General features: G+C 38.4%; 1 protein-coding gene across 1 annotated transcript in view; it reads right to left on the reverse strand.

Moving 5' to 3' along the window:
- Nucleotides 1–16260, reverse strand: part of SDC2 (syndecan 2) — a 136371-nt gene that overhangs the window by 19813 nt on the left and 100298 nt on the right. The window contains exon 2 of the mRNA XM_043983080.1: nt 761–872. Coding sequence (XP_043839015.1) covers nt 761–872 — 112 coding nt within the window. The remainder of the gene's footprint in view (nt 1–760; nt 873–16260) is intronic.

A 16260-nucleotide genomic window follows, 5' to 3' on the forward strand; every position in this document is an offset into this window, starting at 1 on the left:
ACTGGGATTTTGCTCGAGCAAGTGAAATGACTGGCCATTGGACTAAAGAGTGTTTATTACAAATGTTTTTTCAATTCAAGTGTACATTTTCCCCTCCTCCCCTAGAGCTACCCAGAGGAAGTAAGTGAGGCCAACTGTTTCTGATTTATCTTTTAATTTCTAATCGGTGGTACGGAGTTTTGCCAAGTAGGTGTTCATTTAATTTCTTTACAGATGTTTTAGGTGACATTACTCTCAATGTCTTAATTGAAAGTCCCACTGAAACTCAAATATATTCTCTATATAAAAAATTCTTTGAACTATTTCATGAGAACTGTTTCTCAAAATATTTAAAACAGAAACAGGGTATTATCTTAAAAATACCAGAGAATACACAGTTGAGATAAAGGTACAATAAGTTAAATTATTATTGTTGTTATAAAAAGTGAAGACTTTTGACAATCATTTTATTAGGTAGTCCACTTCCAAATTAGCTTAAAAGTGTGTGTTTATGTATGTGTGTGCATATGCATTAATACACACATGTACATGCATATATACATATACATACATATGTATGTATACACACACACTCAGATTTATTCCTGAGAAACAAAGGAATAAATAAATTGATAGACTCCTGAAAGAACTCTGCAATCTGGTTAGTAGCATGGCATCTAAGAATCAACTCCTGTTAATGTTGAACAATAAGGGTAAGATTTCCATGGGGAAGGAGGTTGGGGGAGGGTATGAAAAAACAAAAGTGGTTTTCCACTCTTACCTGAGCCCGATGCAGATGCGTAATCATCATCATCAATAGGATAAACTCCAGATGCTTCTTCAATAGAGCTGTTGTCAAGGTACATATCTTTATCAGAAGTCAGCTCTGCCCTCTAAGAAAGAAATGAGAGGGAAATTTCAAAGGGTAAAACTATTAAGAATTTATGACATTGGGGCAGCTAGATGGCACAGTGGATAGAGCACCGGCCCTGGAGTCAGGAGTACCTGAGTTCAAATCTGGCCTTAGACACTTAACACTTACTAGCTGTGTGACCCTGGGCAAGTCACTTAACCCCAATTGCCTCACTAAAAAAAAAAAAAAAAAAAGAATTTATGACATTGTTCAGTTTTCTCTAGTTATTTACCTCCCTTCAATCTCAATCCCCCTTCAGCCCCATTCTTCAAGTCCTGTGTCCAGGAATGGTTTAATACCATCTTAAATAGCCAATGAGAGGTAGGGGCAGGAGAGCCTGTCTTGGAGCTAGGAAGACTAGGGTGTCAAATCTAGCCTCTGACACACACCGACCGTGTGATCCTAAGCAAGTCATTTACCCTCTCTCAATGCCCTCCCTAAATTGCAGAGAAAGTGCTGCCTTACACCAATAGAAATAGTAGATGTTCCTCATTCAGGAATTCTCTATAGAAATGAAATCATGGCTCTAGTCTCTATTCCTACATACACAATTCAAATCTAAAGTGCCTGGTGCAGCACCTGGGGACAATCCAGGGATTCAGGGGTCTACAATTTTATTCAATATGATTAAACAAATATTTCTTATATACCTACCGGGTGCCAAGCACTGTGTTAAGTGTAGGTGAGAGAACAAAGTGTAAATAATATGCCATCCGTGTCATTCTGCTTACTGTTTTGTTTTGAGTTGGGGTATAAATGACCATTTCTGCTTCTGCTTCTTTAAGATTAAAACAATTAAAAGCCTACCCTGGGCCTACTTCTTTTGTCTTCACAAAGACCATTACAAAGCTTATAGCAACATTCTCTTTGAGTTCACTGAGGATAAATGGTCATGTACTATGAGGCGAGAGCTGGGAGTGTAATGGTAAGTATTTAACAACCACCTTGGGGGGAAATGGGGGACTTCGAAGATGTACACACGCTAGATACACTTTGGGGGGGGCAGAGCAATGAGGATTAAGTGACTTGCTCAGGGTCACACAGTTAGTAAGTGTCAAGTATCTGAAGCCGAATTTGAACTCAAGTCCTCCTGAATCCAGGGCCGATGCTTTATCCACTGTGCCACCTAGCTGCCCTTAGATACACTTTTAAAAGTTTAATCTGCATTAACATTTTCTCCACCATTTTAAGTTTAGACCATCAATAAAACAGTGAATCAAGTCTTCATTTGTAGCATTTAATGATTTTTGAGGTATAAATGCTCACAATGAAAATTTAACAACTGGCCCAAGCAAGGTCGAGCTGCATCCAGCATACCCTGCCTATGAGACTATACTGTGAAATAGGAAAGAGAGTGGTTGTCATCCAAGAAATGAACAACTACTGCCAGCACCGCCAATTTATATAGGCAGACTAGTACTTTGGGGTTGTGTATGATCTTGTCTATGGCACCTGGCATGGCAAGTGATCTAAACAGTGTGTCTACATTTGATAATGAAAATACTCCTCTAATGGTTATCGTCCCTAGTCTCTTGACCCTGAAACTATTGATCAGTACACCAAGAAAAACCTGAACAGAGCCCTTATAAAAAAAAAAAAAGATAGATGTTTGGTAATAGCAAACATGTATATTATTGAGAAAAGTGGAATTATAGAATTTAAGAATGAGAAAGGGCCTTGAGAGCCCCTCAGACCATCGACTATAGCCTAATCTATATGCTCAGAGGAAATCCTGTCTGTGATGTCCCCAACAAGAGATTCCTCAGCCTCTGCTTGAAGCTCTTTTTACCAAGGACACCGAAGACCCAAGACTCAGAATTGAGAGCTGGAAGAGGGCACAGAGAATGTCTAATATAGGGGGTTTTAACCCAAGTCTGGGAACTTGCTTTTTAAAATGTTTTGATAATTGCATTTGATATAATTGGTTTTCTTTTGTAATCCTATGAATTTTATTTTAGCTTGTTGGTCAACTAGCATTTACTAACACAGTTACTCTATTGACTCAGCTTAATAAATAAGAGTGTTTCATTCTAAAAATCAGACTTTTGACCCATCCAGAGTTAGAATAAAAACTTCCATAGAATTAGGGTAATGGATATCTATTAAAATGACTGTAATAAGTTGATTTTTGATCCACTATTGACACCTAATCAATTCTTATGGTCTGATGAAGGTAGAGTTTATCTGTAAAACTGGGGATTTGACCTAGATGACTTCTAATATGCCTCCCTTTTCTAAATCTGTGATCCAATTACTACAGTACCATTTTAAAAAATAAAATTGAACGCTCACCCCAAAAGACTAAAAGAAATTATTTCCCTACAACTTTGTTTTTCATTAGATTTTTCTCTTGAAACAGAAGTTTCTGTTCCAATACTCACTGGCTGGAAACCATCCTAGGCAGACAGGCAGGTCCCACCCTTGAAAACAGTACGACTTTATTCTATCAAGTTACAATGCCAGCTAGGAAAGGCGAACACATTTTAAACTTGATCCTACATTCTCCACTATTCCTTCTATGCCAATTCATAGAAAGGTATGTGAACCCATCTTGCTTAATCTGTCTTATTACCCAGACTCCAAGTGGTGAAATCATAGGCTCTGGTTTTTCAGTGGCCAAGCTCACAAGCTTTGAGTAACTGCAATGAGCCAAGAGTCTGAAGGAACTTTCCTCCCAGCACAGTCACATCTCAATTTGGCAGTCTTTGGATAATAAGATCCTTTCTTTTCCGAGGTTTTCACAATCTTCAGTGTGAATTTCCAGTTTTCTGAACCTTGCCACAGACCCTGAGGTATGTTCTGTGCTCCAGTCAAGCAAACAAACACAATCAAGATTCATTTATTAAGCACTTCCTATGGGCCAGACACTGTGGAAAGTGCTGGAGCTGATCGCCTCCTTTGTCAAACATGTCATATCCATTCCCACAATGTAGCCTTTGCATACATTGTTGCTCTTAGAATTGTTCCCATTTTTCCTAACTTTCCAAATCCCATCACTCCTTCCAGGACCATCTTAATCAAGCACTTGGTACAGTGCCTGACACATAGTAGGTGTTTATTGATTGACTGACATTGATTGAATCTGTTATCTTTGATAAAGTCTTCTCTGATAACTATCTTTCATGGACCAGAAGCATCCATAATTTTAATTCAATTCAAGCCAATCCAACAAGCATTTATTAAGCCCTTACATTGCAAGGCAATTTGAGAAATAAGCAATCTAGACAAGATTTGGTTCCTTCTCTCATGAAGTTCAAAGGTAGTACTTATTAAAAGCACTCAGAATTTAGAGATGGCACCAATAGTCTATATCACACAGTTTAGAATATAATTGTATAGCATCTCATTTTGTTTGATAAGAAATGTAGTTCTTACAGCACTTCCATTCAATCATAAATGGAGAGCTGAAAAGGAATTGATAGGCCATCTATTTTATCCCTCATTTTATAGATAAGGAAACCGAATTCCCAGGAAGCAATGTGACATCCAAAGTCACAAAGACAATAATCAGCAGGCCTGGGGCTCAAACCCATTTCCTCAGACCCAATAGTCATTCCACTTTTTAAATAATTGTTTTCTTTTTCTTTCTTTCTTTTTTTGGTGGGACAATGAGGGTTAAGTGACTTACCCAGGGTCACACAGCTAGTAAGTGTCAAGTGTCTGAGGACAGATTTGAACTCAGGTCCTTCTGAATCGGGGGCCAGTGCTTTATCCACTGCACCTAGCTGCCCCCAATCGTCATTCCACTTTACAAAGTATATTCATCTTCTCTCTCCAACTAGCCTACAATCTCCTTGAGGGCAGAGATTATGTCAAATTTCTCTGAACCTCTTTATCCCCACCATACTTAGTATTGTTCTGAATATATAGCCGGTGTTCAAGAAATGCCTGTTTACTTATATGCATAGAATAAATTGGTCTTAGGGTTGGAATGTATAGCTAACATGTCACGACAAAACCAAGTTACCAAGTTATTATCAGATTCACAAATGGAAACTAGATCTATTTCAGGCATGGATGGTCCTTTGACCCCATGCTTTGTATAAATTTTTAAGTACTCAAACTTCTTCTACACATGGGTTCCAGCACACAGATTCGTTTTCAAAGCTAGAGAATTTAGAAGCTCTTTTTCAAAAAGGAAAAAAACCCTGAATACTAGGAACTCTGTTTCCTTTTCTTCACAGTGAGTGATTTTAATTTCCCTCTGCCCACACCAAACTTCTGGTTTGATAGATCTAAGTACAGCTCTACGATATTCAATCCTTACTTGTAAATTGAGTTTCCATTCATTAGATAACCCAGCTGTCTAGACCAACACATCATTCATACACTAACAGGCAGATAGAGGGGGGAAAAACCTTACAGATAATTCTGTGTTACTTTTAGAGACTTTACAACTCAGCTGTACCAGGCAGTCAGTCTCACACACCATTGAATTCACCAAGATAAATGACTCCTGCAAGATTATGCCAGGTTAACGCTATTCTAGGACCTTAAATTAAGACGAAGGTGAGCCTAGAAACCAGAATCCCAGGATAGATGGACAGTTTTCTTGTTAATTGGTTTAGCTCCCTGCGTAAATGCTTTCATTAATACACACAAGAGAGATACCTTGAAAATTAGAGCCAGAAGGGGAAACAGAGAATGTCCAACATTGGAGTTCTTAACCCAAGTCTAGGAATTTATTTTTTAAAAATATTTTGATAATTGTATTTTAATATAGTTGGGTTTCTTTTGTAATCCTATGAATTTTATTTTAGCTAGTCAGTAAGTTAGCATTTACTATGCCTTGCTATATGCCAGGCATTATACTAAGTGCTATTTTATGCATTTTAAAACCATTATTCTGTGAAGGGGTCCATAGGATTCATTAGAGTGCCAACAGGGTCCAACTATAGCTATTCAGAAAAACAAAAAAGTGTTATCTACTTTGTTGTTATAGGAAAAATAAAACACACATCTTTTCTGAGAAGAAAAGTTGGAAAAAGGCAAGCTAGCAACTGCAATTTCCTTTTTTAAAAAAGGCTATCCAAAAATGGAAGGGACTACTTTTTTAGAAGGTAGTAGATTTTCTTCCATTAGCACTTTTTACACAAAAGCTAGATGCCTATTTGCTGCCTGGCTGTGTTTCACTGGGGATTCTTTTTCAGGTTCAGGTTGGTCTACATGGCCACTGATGTCCCTTCCTCTCTTAAGTTATAGCCATTCCCATAATTCAGCTGTCTTGTGCCCATCTAGACTAGGCTTTTGAAACACATCAGTTCAAGTTTACGCACTGTGGCTGTTACCCTGAAATCTGCAACTTTTCTGAAACCAAATTCTTTTCTGCTTCTTAAGTGTGACTTCTCAATGCTGGTGGAATAGAATGATAATGTTAAGGAGGAGGGAACCCCAGTAACAGATTTTATGATAGTGAAACTTACACTAATTACTCATCATCAAAACTAGAAAGAAAAGCCAGATTTTTCATGGGGGTGGGGGGGGGGAGTGGTGTATGTGTGTGTGCTTCAATAAGCCAAGCTTTAGCTATAAAAATAAAATACCAATCTAGCATTAAATTTCTGCACCACTCTATGGGAAACTAAAAACCCAGATGGAGGCTTTTGTTTCCAGATAAAGGCACTTCTAGCTCCTGACTTAAAGGGGCCTTACCTGCACAGCTGAATTTACCTTTATGATTAGTGTAAGGGGATGAAGTACCTGGTGGCATGTAACCTTAGCTTGTATTTTCACTAAATTAAACTGATATACCATGAGCTGATCTATTATGAAATAATAATTAACTCTTAACTCCTTCTACCAGTCACTTAGGAAGATGTACCTATTCTTAACTTTTTTCCAAATGTGTACCCCATAGGACATCATAGAACAAAGCCAGTCTCCTCATTCTCCAGATGATGAAAACAAATCCCAGGAAAGATTAAAGGAGAATGACAAAATTGTCTTTTCTTCCTTCTGTGCCTTGAAGAAAACTATTTAGCTTTTTATTAATATCAATCTGCTGCTAAGTATTAGTAGCAAGTTAATGGATTTATCCCTTATACAAGTTAGGCATACTTATCCATTAGGCAAATTTTAGCCACAATTCAAGGATGGAACCCTACAGTTTACTGACAGGTAGATGTTTTTAATCCTGAATGTATGAGATATGCTTGAGCTATCTCCGAGAGTTTGTCTTTAGACCAAAAATTAAGTCTGGTCTCACTTTACACCATTACTTAAAACTTTTCTGCTCAAGAGGTAGGGAGGTAACCTAGTCTTAATTCCCTCATTAGTGAAATGAAGGGATTAGATTAGTTTATCTTTGAGTTCCCTTCCAGGTGTATGGTATTCCCTCCAAAGGGGCAAATCATAAACCCTCCTTGCCTTCTCTTGTCCGACATCCAATGCTTTGTCTGTGTACTTCTACAAATATTTCATAAGGAGGCCTCCCCGGTATGCTGGGAGCATTATCCTGGGTTTAGAATTTTTTAATGCTACATGGGCACTAGTACAACAGATGGGGTGTACATCTGTTGTCCCTTCCTTTAGCTACATGACTGACCTACAACCTGTTCTGATCATATATCTCTTGAATAATATCTTTTACACAACTTCTTGAGCACATTATCATTGATAAAATGTTAAAATCTATTTATGCACACCATATATCTTTTAACATTAGGTACCATGAGCTTAGTTGTCATCTCCCTGCAAATTATTTGGTGATCTGTATATCTAGTTTTAATCTCTCTCCTGAGCTCCAGTTTCACATCACCAACTGCCAATTGGTCATTTTGAACTAGATACCCAATATACATCCTTGACTCGACATGTCTCATAAGGAATTCAGTATCTTTCCTCTCAAACCCACCTCTATTCTCAACTTCCCAATTACTGCTGAAGGCACCACCATCTTTTCAGTCAAAAAGGTTTGTCATCTTGGTGTCATTCTCTTTAATCTTGCATATCCATATACACTGCTAAATCTGGTCATTTCCTCCACTTCACTTGGTCTCTATTGACACCATAGAGATCAACTTTAATCATGTCTTCATTACATCTTGTCTGGACTATCGCCATGACTCTGGTTGGTCTCCTACCCTCAATTCTCTCTTGCCTCCAAATCAGCCTCCAAACAGCATCGAAAGGCTTTTCCTAAAGGAGTGCATGGCTTATTATACTAGCCTTACACACCTCCTCAACTCAAAAACTCCAATGGCCCCTTATAACAGGTGGCATCTAATATAAGCTCCTCTGTCCAGCATTTAAAGCTCTATGCCCCTTCCTACCTTTGCAGTCTTCTCACACGCCACACAGTCTGTGGTCCTACCATGATGGATGACATTCTTTCTCTTGTCTTGGGTCCCCTGCACTGGCTACTCTCCAGTGTACTCCCCTTTTCCACCTAGGCTTCTTGGCCTATCTTCTGCTTGAAAGCTTTCCTGAATCCTTCAACTGCTAAGGCCTCAATGACAAAACTACTTTGAATTCATCATATGTGTGCATACATGTATGTATATAAATGTATATATACACACACAATATACATTCATTTAATATATTATAGATTAATGTAAAATATTGTATCTATTAATATATACATATATTAATTTTGTATGTCATATATATGAAATATGTACACACACACACACACACACACACACGGGGGGGGGGGTATTTGAGACAAGGTCTATTTCATTTTTGTCTTTGCAGTCTATGGATAATAGATATTAATCAGAAGGGACTTAGGAAGTTATCTAGTCCATCAATTTTCATATGGTCCAGGGATCCCTGAAACCCTTTTCGGGTTTCTACAAGGTCAAAATAATAACTTGCATAATAATTCTATCATTTAAATGTCTAATATCAATGGCTATAACCCATATGAACAAAAACTTAGCGGGGGGGGGGGGGTATTCCTCAATAATTTTTTAGAGTGTAAAAGGGTTCTAAGTCCAAACAGTTTGAGAACCAGTTTTCTAGTCCAGTCATATTGTGATATATAATAGAAAAATTAATCAGTCAATATTTACTAAGTGCCTACTATGCAATAGTCACTGTGCTAAGCATAGTCTCTGCCCTCAAGGAGCTTACAATCTAATTGGGAGACAACATGCAAACAAATGTATACAAAGTAAGCTATATACACAACCAATAGAAGATAATAAACAGAGGTAAAGCACTGGAATTAAGAGGGGTTGGGGAATACTTTCTGTAGAAAGTGGGATTTTAGACGGGACTTACAGGAAGCCAGTGAGGTCAGTAGCTGGAAAAGAGGAGGAAGAGCATTGTAGGTATTACAGGAGTCGGGGGGGGGGGGGGGGGGGGGGGGGGAAGGGGAAGCACTGGAATCAGAGGGCCTGGGTTCTAATCCTTCCTCTTGATGATTGTTACCTGTGTGACAAATCCTGAGCCACAAGTTTCTTTATGTTTAAAATGAGGAATTAGACTAGATGGCCCCATAAGTCCTTTGCTGCTCTAAATCTATATTCCCTCATTTTACAGATAAGGAAACTAAGTCCTAGGGAGGTTAAACAACTTGGACAAGGTGACAAAGGTAGTAAGCATCAAAAGCAGGATTACATCCAAAGTCCCCTGAGTTCTGTGCTCTTTCCATTGTACCACACCATTTGTACCCTTTGTATCCTATTTAGCACAGTTCCGGGCACATAAGAGACATGATAAAAATATAAATAAATATAATTTTGATTCAGAATCAAAAAAATTCTCTTTTCTTCCATCTAGTCTGTAGGTTTAAATTCAGATGCATAGGATGTTAGAACTGGAAAACGACTTTTATGATCATCTAATCCCACTCCCATTTTAGCACAGGAGTAAACTCAGGATCAGAGAGGTGATATGACTTGCCCACAGACTTAACCTACCTCCTGATAGTTCCTTTGTTCAGAAATGAGGTGTTTGATGGTGAAATTGATAGAATGCCAGGCCTGGAATCAAGAAGACTCGGGTTCAAATATGGCTTTAGACATTTACTAGCTCTATGACCCTGGGTAAGTCACTTTATCCTGTTTGTCTCAGTTTCCTCATCTGTAAAATGAGATTGAGAAGGTAACAGCAAACTACTCCAGTATCTTTGCCAAGAAAAATGCAAATAGGGTCATGAAGAACCAGAAATGACTGAGATGACTCAACTACAAACACACCCATATGTTGAAAGGGGATTAAGATCAGAAATGAATGAAATTGGAAGGACCCTAGTCATAGGTCATAAAAGATCTTTGGGACAGTACTCTGGGAAATACCTCTGTAATTTAGGATTTCTTTCAACTTTCTTGTAAGATTTCTACCCTAAACACAAAAAAACCCTGAAGACATTTCCTTGATAAGTTATTTCAACATATAATATAAAGAGAAAGCAAAGAGTTTAGCTTACTTAGTGTGTATAGAATCAGTCAAGCAAATTAGGAACATAAACCTAATGTCTTTAAGAAACAAAAATCAAGCTGTGGGAAACCTGAGTTAAATGGGTTATTAATTATGTAGGATGGCAGAAAAGGACTCTTTCACAAATAATCTCCGATCACAGATAACTGAAGACATTAGAAAATTTACTAATAGACTCACAAGATCACAGAATTTCAGTGTCAGAAAGGACACTGGAGACCATGTCATCCAAGTCATACCTAAAGAACTGCCCTTTTATATAACACACCTGACAAGTTGTCATCTCTGCCTAATGACCTACGGGGAGAAGGAATCCATTTCCTCCTGAGGGGACCCATTCTATTTCCAGATAGCTTTCCTTCCATCAGTCCTAAACACGCCTCTTTAGAACTTCGTTGCTCTCTATTCTTCCTACCATGGCCAAGCAGAACAAATCTTAATATTTCTTCCAAATGCCAGCTGTTCAAATCCTTGAAGCCAACTATTATGAGCTATGTCCCCCACAAGTCAGTCTGTTGTAAAAAGTGCCAACTATGTTCCAGGCACTATGTCAAGGCCTGGGGACACAAAGAAAGACAAACAACAGTCCCTGTCCTCAGGGAGTGTGCATTCTAATAGGAGACAACACATAAGATAGATAGAAGATAAATGCCAAGTAGACAAAGGTGATCTGAAAGGGGTAGGTATTCTGCAAGTGGGAGGACCAGGGAAGCCTATTGCAGAAGGTAGGATTTGAGTTGAACCTTGAAGAAAGCCAGGGAAACAGAAAGGCTGGAGTGAGGGGGCAGGGTATTCTAGTGAGTGCCAGGGCACAAGGATGGGAGAGAGTGAAGCTTCTAAGGAACTCTAAATCAGCCAGTGTAGTTAAATCAGTGTTTGGAGAAGAGTCAAGGACAAGAAGGTTGGAAAGAGAGAAAGGCACCATTTTATGAAATGCTTTAAATCCCAAACAGAGGCATTAATTGTTGGTACTAGAATTAAGTCAGTTATTGTCTGTAAAATTCATTTCACACACAATTTATTGGCTTTTGTTATTATTTTTATTATTATTTTATTTTATATGTTGTCTTTTTTAAAGTATGTCTTTTGTCTCTGATTAGACTGCAGATTCTTTGAGGGTAGGAAGTTTGGCCAATACGTCTTCCAACTTCCCTACAATGTCTAGCACTAGAGCTTAATTCCATAAATACATTTTGTCTGAATGATACAAACCCAGACAGGATTTCTCCTATATCAGTGAAGGACTGAATTATCTGCAAGCCAATTTTAGACAGGAGGAAAAGAATTGGTTTTTCCCTTCTAATTATTTATTGTCAGAAAAGCTGGCCAACTGAAGGGAGCCTATGACATAATGACAACCCTTTTTAATATATGTCCTTAAGAAATGGAAAACTAGAATTGAGGCTTATGAACCTGTGAAAAATGACCAAGGAAGAGATGCTAGGGCTTCACAGGACATACATGTGCAGTTACACGACTTCAGAAGCTTCCCAAGAAATTTCAAAATGGCTTTTCTCTCTGAAAAACTGAGGATGTGAATATAATCCCTAAACCAAGTCTCCAAACCTCACATTCCTGAAAATCCCCAGGAAGACAAGCATCTTCCCTAAAGATAGTGCTATTATCCCCATGAATCCTCTTCCCTAAAATTATTGCAACCCACTTTGGTGAATAAGAGAATTTTGCTGTCTCTTTGTTCATGTGATATCCCCTTTCAGTATTTATCATAATTCTAGGGATGGTTCTAATAGTCTTTCATTCACCAGACAGTGGGGGAGATGACAAAACTAAATAAGAAATGGTTCTTGCTTTGAAGGATGATAATGAGTAAGGGTGGTAGTGGGGTTAGAAGAGTACTACACAGAAAAATGTGAAATTGTCATCAGAAAGACCTAAGCTCAAATCTCGTTTCAGACACTTACCAGCTGTTTAACCCTGGGCATTAATCTCTTTGTGCCTCAGTTTCCTGATTTGTAAGATTCACCTGAACTGGAAGACCTCTAAGGTTTCCTCCACCTTTAAAATCTACAATTCTAGTATAATTAAGTGCATAGGATAAAGTCCTATAACATCAGATGACAGAGAAGTAACATCCAATTTGGGAAATTAGGAAAGGCTATGAAGAGGAGAAGGCATTTGAACTGGACCTTGAAAGAAAGGTAAAATGTCAACAGAGCCTACACATGAAAATTCTCCTAACCTATTCAATCGATCAGTAAATCAATCTGCATTTATTAAGTACCTCCTGGGGATACAAAGGCAAAAAAAGAAATAATTCTATTAAAAAGCATTTAGCTGTTATCCTAACCTCATATGAAGGAGCCAAGAAGAAAAGAAAGGGTACCCCAAAATCCTCATTTCCTTCCCTAAAACAAGGCCCCATTTCCTCCACAAATTATCTTACTGTGAGCTAACTTACCCAGATTGTTTTCATTGGATCATAAAATGCCTTGCAGGACATCAATTATAGTTCAGAAATTTTTTTCAAAGTTATTCAAAAGAAACTACAATTACTAATAGGCCAACATCTTTTTTATGCTACATTTTGCATATTTTCGGTAACCCAAAAGAATTTTTTAAAAAAACTCTATTATTAGTCTCCTTAACTGTGAAGTGTCTCCATTTTACACACAAAGAGCTTTTGGCGTAGCCAATTAAATTCCCCAATAATCAATCAGTGAATCTTAAATCAAGCCTTGTGAGGGAGCTGACTAGCCTTCCAGCGTTAGCATGATTCACTGACTCTTACAACCAAAGCCATTTTTTTCACAGAAGGCTCTTTACTGGAAAGAGATAAACTACTTGTTTTTCTGACTTTGGTCCAATGTCAGTCTGATTATTGATTCTAATATGAAGCAATGCCACGTCTGCACAAGCCAGGTCTCTGCCGGGCTGTTCTATTTTTCTGTGATTTTCATTCAGTCCAGTCATGCCATTCTGATACATTGACTTGTTGGTCAACTATATTGGACCAAAGTCCTCTGTTACTATGTCTCTTTAACGAGTAATCTAACAACAGCCAGCAGTCATGATCAAATCTTGTCAACACACATTCACTTCCACTAACTGTTTACATCACAGGAATACAATACTACAAAATCTTGATGTCTAAAATGTTATCATGAGTCTCATTATCACAAGAGCCCTTCATGGAATGAAATGGTCTGCAACGAATCTGGATCTTCCATTCCCATTCCCAATGCATGCTCATTTTGTAACTCAGAGGTTAACCTACAAAGTTCATGAAATCAAGTAATCAAAAGCAATGTTTCCTGCATGGAAATTGGTTCCTGGCAGATGGTGAACCGAAAACACTCATCTTTCATGTCAATAAAGAGAAGGCTAACTTAACTCATTCTTATCTGGGTCTAGAATCCAGATCTTGAGAAAGAAGGAAAAGAACTTCTACCCTGAGCTGAATTTATTGGCAGCATTTAGCAAGGCTCTAAAGTGGGGAGTCAATATGAAGATGTATATTAAAACAATGCCTGGAACTTTGAGTGGGATTGTTTTGGATATATATGACACACAAAAGGAAAATGTTCATTACTTACAGATGTGTGCAAAGTCGTGCTCTCTTCCTTTTTTGGTATATCAAACAGAGGGAAACAGGGATTGTAAGTCATGTCATTACCAGTACATTGCCACTCTCCCTCCTACCAAAGGATATTCCAGTATTTATTTTGCTGGATATAGGATCATAGTTTAGACAGACAGACAGACAGACAGAGACAGAGACAGAGAGAGATAGAGAGACAGAGAGAGACAGAGAGATTCTAACCTGAATCTCAGTTGAAATGTATTAATATACTACCACTGATTCTCTCCCAATAGAACAACCAGACTATGTTTATAGGTGTAGTTTAGGGGAATGAAAATATGGTTTTGTGATTCTAAGATGCCGGATTGCTTTGTTTTGTGTTTTTTGTTTCTAATTCAAAAGTGTTTTGTCATTGCTATTATTGTTTGCTCTGGACCTGTGATTTTGTCAGCACAGGGATCAAACAAGTACATAGTTCCTTCTTCTAATGTTGTTCAGTCATTTTCAACTCTCTGTGGCCCCATTTGGGGTTTTCTTGGCAAAGATACTGCAATTTGCTATTTCCTTCTCCAGCTCATTTTACAGATGAGGAAACTGAGGCAAACGGGATTTAGTGACCTGCCCGGGGTCACACAGCTAGTAAAGGGTCTGAAGTTAGATATGAACAGAAAGATGAGTCTTCTTGGCTCCAGGCATAGCACTCTATCTATTGTACTGCCTACCTGCCCCCTTCTACTAATACTATTTTGCTATTTTTTTTTCTTTCTTTCTTTCTTTTTTTTTTTGGTGAGGCAATTGTGGTTAAGTGACTTGCCCAGGGTCACACAGCTAGTAAGTGTCAAGTGTCTGAGGCCAGATTTGAACTCAGGTACTCCTGACTCCAGGGCCAGTGTTCTATCCACTGCACCACCTAGCTGCTCCCTATTTTGCTAATTTTCTAAATATCTTAGTCTTAGAGAGTTCCCTGTGGGGCTCTGAGAAGTTAACTGACTTGCCCATGGTCACACTGTCAATACCTGAAATAGGCAGAACTTGAACACAGATTTTCTGAACTTTAAGGCCAGCTCTGTAACCAACTGCAAGATGTTGTCTCTCTTTCAAAGGCATTTTGCAAACAAAAACCAAAGAAACAAAACAAAACAAAACAAAACATCCACACACACATCCACACATATGAACACACACCACCCCACTAACACTAACTACCATAATGAGGGGACCTAAAATTTATGAAGAAAACAGGTTCTAATCTCAGACTCAATGCTTTAACCAAAGGGCATTTCCAGCTGAGTATTACGTAAAAAATTACATTTTTATGCCCTAAATTTTAACTCTGTGTGTGTGTATGTGTGTTACAGCGCAATGAGGGTTAAGTGACTTGTCCAGGGTCACACAGCTAGTAAGTGCCAAGTGTCAGAGGCCAGATTTGAACTCAGGTCCTCCTGAATCCAGGGCTGGTGCTTTATCTACTGCTCCACCTAGCTGCCCCCTAAACTATGTATATTTTAAATGAATATAACTGCTATCATATTTATATAAACAATGTATAGTAATATATGATGCTATATGATTGACAGGTGATTGGAAAATTAATAAACCAGCAAGTTATAATGGATCACACCTAAGCTGTCTCATTGTCAATGTCTGGGAGCCATTTTGACATGTTTCATGCATAGGGATAGAATCCACAATTTAGCATGTATCGCAAAGGTCTGGCTAAGTTAGACTCCAGTTGAATACCAATAAATGCACAGGTCATTCTACAGCTGGCCCAATAAGAGGAATTGTAAAGCTGATAGAAAGGCTTCTTGTCTATTTTAAAACATACCAACTTTGCAGAGGGCTCAAATCCTATTAATCATAGTCCATGAGAGCCAGGGATCAGCTTCCAAGTATCAACTCTACGGGTAAAGCCTCCGAGAGGGTAGGATTTTCCACTCTGGTGATACAATCCCTTGCCTCTCAATCTCCCAGTAGCAGTTGCCATTAAGACTGAGCTTTACCACTTCAAAAATGGCCTTTGTGAAGGTTTAGGTCAAGAGGAAAACTTACATAAATTTTACTATCTGTTATGCCTCCTGTAGCATTTCTTCTTTTTCTTCCAATCCTTGATGGTGGTGTTCCCCCTTCTTTAAAAGTTTCCAGGGGGCAGCTAGGTGGTGCAGTGGATAGAGGACCGGCCCTGAAATCAGGAGGACCTGAGCTCAAATCCAACCTCAGACACTTGACACTTACTGGCTGTATGACCCTGGCTAAGTTACTTAACCCTCATTGCCCTGCAAAAAAAAAAAAAATTCAAATCTTGGTTACTGCCTGCCTCTCTTGGATCATTATTTCAGGAAGAGTCTCAGCCAGTATATGAGGAAATTGAGATCTATTGAATGGCTTGTCCACAGTCATACACATTCAAACCAAGATCCCCTAATTCCAAATCTAATTT

Source organism: Dromiciops gliroides, chromosome 1, assembly GCF_019393635.1.
Source record: "Dromiciops gliroides isolate mDroGli1 chromosome 1, mDroGli1.pri, whole genome shotgun sequence".
NCBI classification, from domain to species: domain Eukaryota; kingdom Metazoa; phylum Chordata; class Mammalia; order Microbiotheria; family Microbiotheriidae; genus Dromiciops; species Dromiciops gliroides.